The sequence below is a fragment of the Anopheles cruzii genome, unplaced genomic scaffold, assembly GCF_943734635.1.
Source record: "Anopheles cruzii unplaced genomic scaffold, idAnoCruzAS_RS32_06 scaffold03793_ctg1, whole genome shotgun sequence".
Classification (NCBI taxonomy): Eukaryota; Metazoa; Arthropoda; class Insecta; order Diptera; family Culicidae; genus Anopheles; species Anopheles cruzii.
The window spans coordinates 83-1,802 of record NW_026457378.1 but is presented as its reverse complement, the minus strand read 5'-3'; the positions used below and the strand labels follow the sequence as shown (position 1 = coordinate 1,802).

The 1,720-nt window shown below is 51.0% G+C and overlaps 1 protein-coding gene across 1 annotated transcript; it reads left to right on the top strand.

Moving 5' to 3' along the window:
- The first annotated feature begins 12 nt into the window (after nucleotides 1–12).
- On the top strand, nucleotides 13–1,429 carry LOC128277089 (protein FAM8A1-like). Its single transcript, XM_053015538.1, has 3 exons — nucleotides 13–469; nucleotides 527–668; nucleotides 735–1,429. The coding sequence occupies exons 1-3, from the start codon at nucleotides 73–75 to the stop codon at nucleotides 1,198–1,200; spliced, it is 1,005 nt and encodes a 334-aa protein (XP_052871498.1). The 5' UTR covers nucleotides 13–72; the 3' UTR covers nucleotides 1,201–1,429.
- Nucleotides 1,430–1,720: the final 291 nt, after the last annotated feature.

Below are 1,720 nucleotides of genomic sequence, written 5' to 3'. Positions count from 1 at the left end.
AGAAGATTGAAAACAAAATCTCAGTTTGGCCATACGTGGATTTTTTTACTCTTAGAGCCATTCGAAAACGATATGGACAGCAACGAGGAAAGGAAACCCGAGAAACAACCCGTTGCCGATGGAGTCCCGCAGCTGGATCTTAGCAAATCGCCCAAAGAAATTTACTTCGAGCTGCTGCGAACATGGGTTTACCATGCCGAGATGCAGAACCATATTCAGGCACACTTTCCGTACTATCTGATGAGCAACTATCCGCAGCTATTCCAGCTCACCGCCGGCGCGGGAGCAGCGATGCCATCCACCGGTTGGAACGGTCTAGTGGCGGGAACTGCCGGTGTGGCAGCAGCGGCTGGTGTGTCCTCAAACTCATCCACCACGCCAGCAGGACAGCCGATGGGCCAAGGACAAGTGACCGGTCAGAATCGTGCCGGAAGGACTGATTTGCTCGATCCTACGCGCCCAGATGCGGGTAGGTTCGCCTGCGGGTTTAACTTTCAAGAGCTAATCGCCATTGCCTTTCTTGCAGCCATTAACCGGCACGGTGGATACGAGTACGTGGTGGCCCCGCTGTGGAAGCGATTCGCAGCGGAAGCCATCGACATTGCGATCATATTTTTGCTGAAGATTATGATCACGCTTGCCTTCATCGACGCGTTACAAATCGACCTGTAAGCATGCGTTTTATTTATTCAGTTGTTCGTACGACATCGGCTCATTGTTCTCGCTCCCGACAGCTTCTACATGGACCTCGATGCCATCCGCAGTTCCTTCGAAGAAGACTATACGGAGCTGCTATCGTTCACATCCGAGCTGATCTTCCTCGAGATCGTGATCAAGATTGCCGTCTGTATCTACGAAGCGGTGTGGACATCACACGTCCAGGTCCTACCGGGTAGTGCTACGCCGGGAAAGATGCTGATGGGGCTGCGTATCGTGCACGCCGAATCGGTGCTTGTTCTCGAGCCGCAGCCGCATCCCGCAATACTGACCAACCAGACGCCAATGCGGGCCTTACTCTACCCGGCCACGCCGCCCAGTCTCGGGCGCGCTTTTGGGCGGGCCGTGGTCAAGAACGTAGTGATTACGTTCTTTTTCCCGCTGTGTCTGCTGTGCTTCCGGCATAATCGCTCCCTGTACGACGTCATGGCGAAGACGGTGGTGGTTGAAGATAATCCTAATCCAATGCTTCGGAGGCGCTAAGCCGTGTAAAGCAAGGCACCGTTTGGCAGCAAGGCTGTGTAACAAGGGCTCCCAGTGTCAGTACCAAATCGAGCGGCTTGCGAATTGAAAGCGGTAAACGGGAGGGCGGTAGGCAGATTATTTCCTGCATAAGCATCTTATAGTTGAGGAGGGGTTTTACAATTAAATGGGCCAATTCTCAGTTTACCAAATACATGGATAATGATTATTCATAGCTGAGGCAGCATTATCATAATAAAGCTAGACAGTTGATCCTCGTAGATGGAGCAAAGTTAATCAAAATAATTAACGTCTACGGTTTGCGTTAATGGGATATGATCATGTGAATGGCTTGTGGGTCTAGCCATTAAAATATTCAGAATGATTCACCTGCTGACCTCGTGAACATGTTACTGATAACAGAAAATGGGAAGCGCAAGGATAGCCCTTTGGACACTAGTTTGGGTGTACTGAAGCGACTTCGGACTCCAATCGGATAAAGCCTCACGCATTCGTGTACGAATCCGGAGGACCAAAGTTC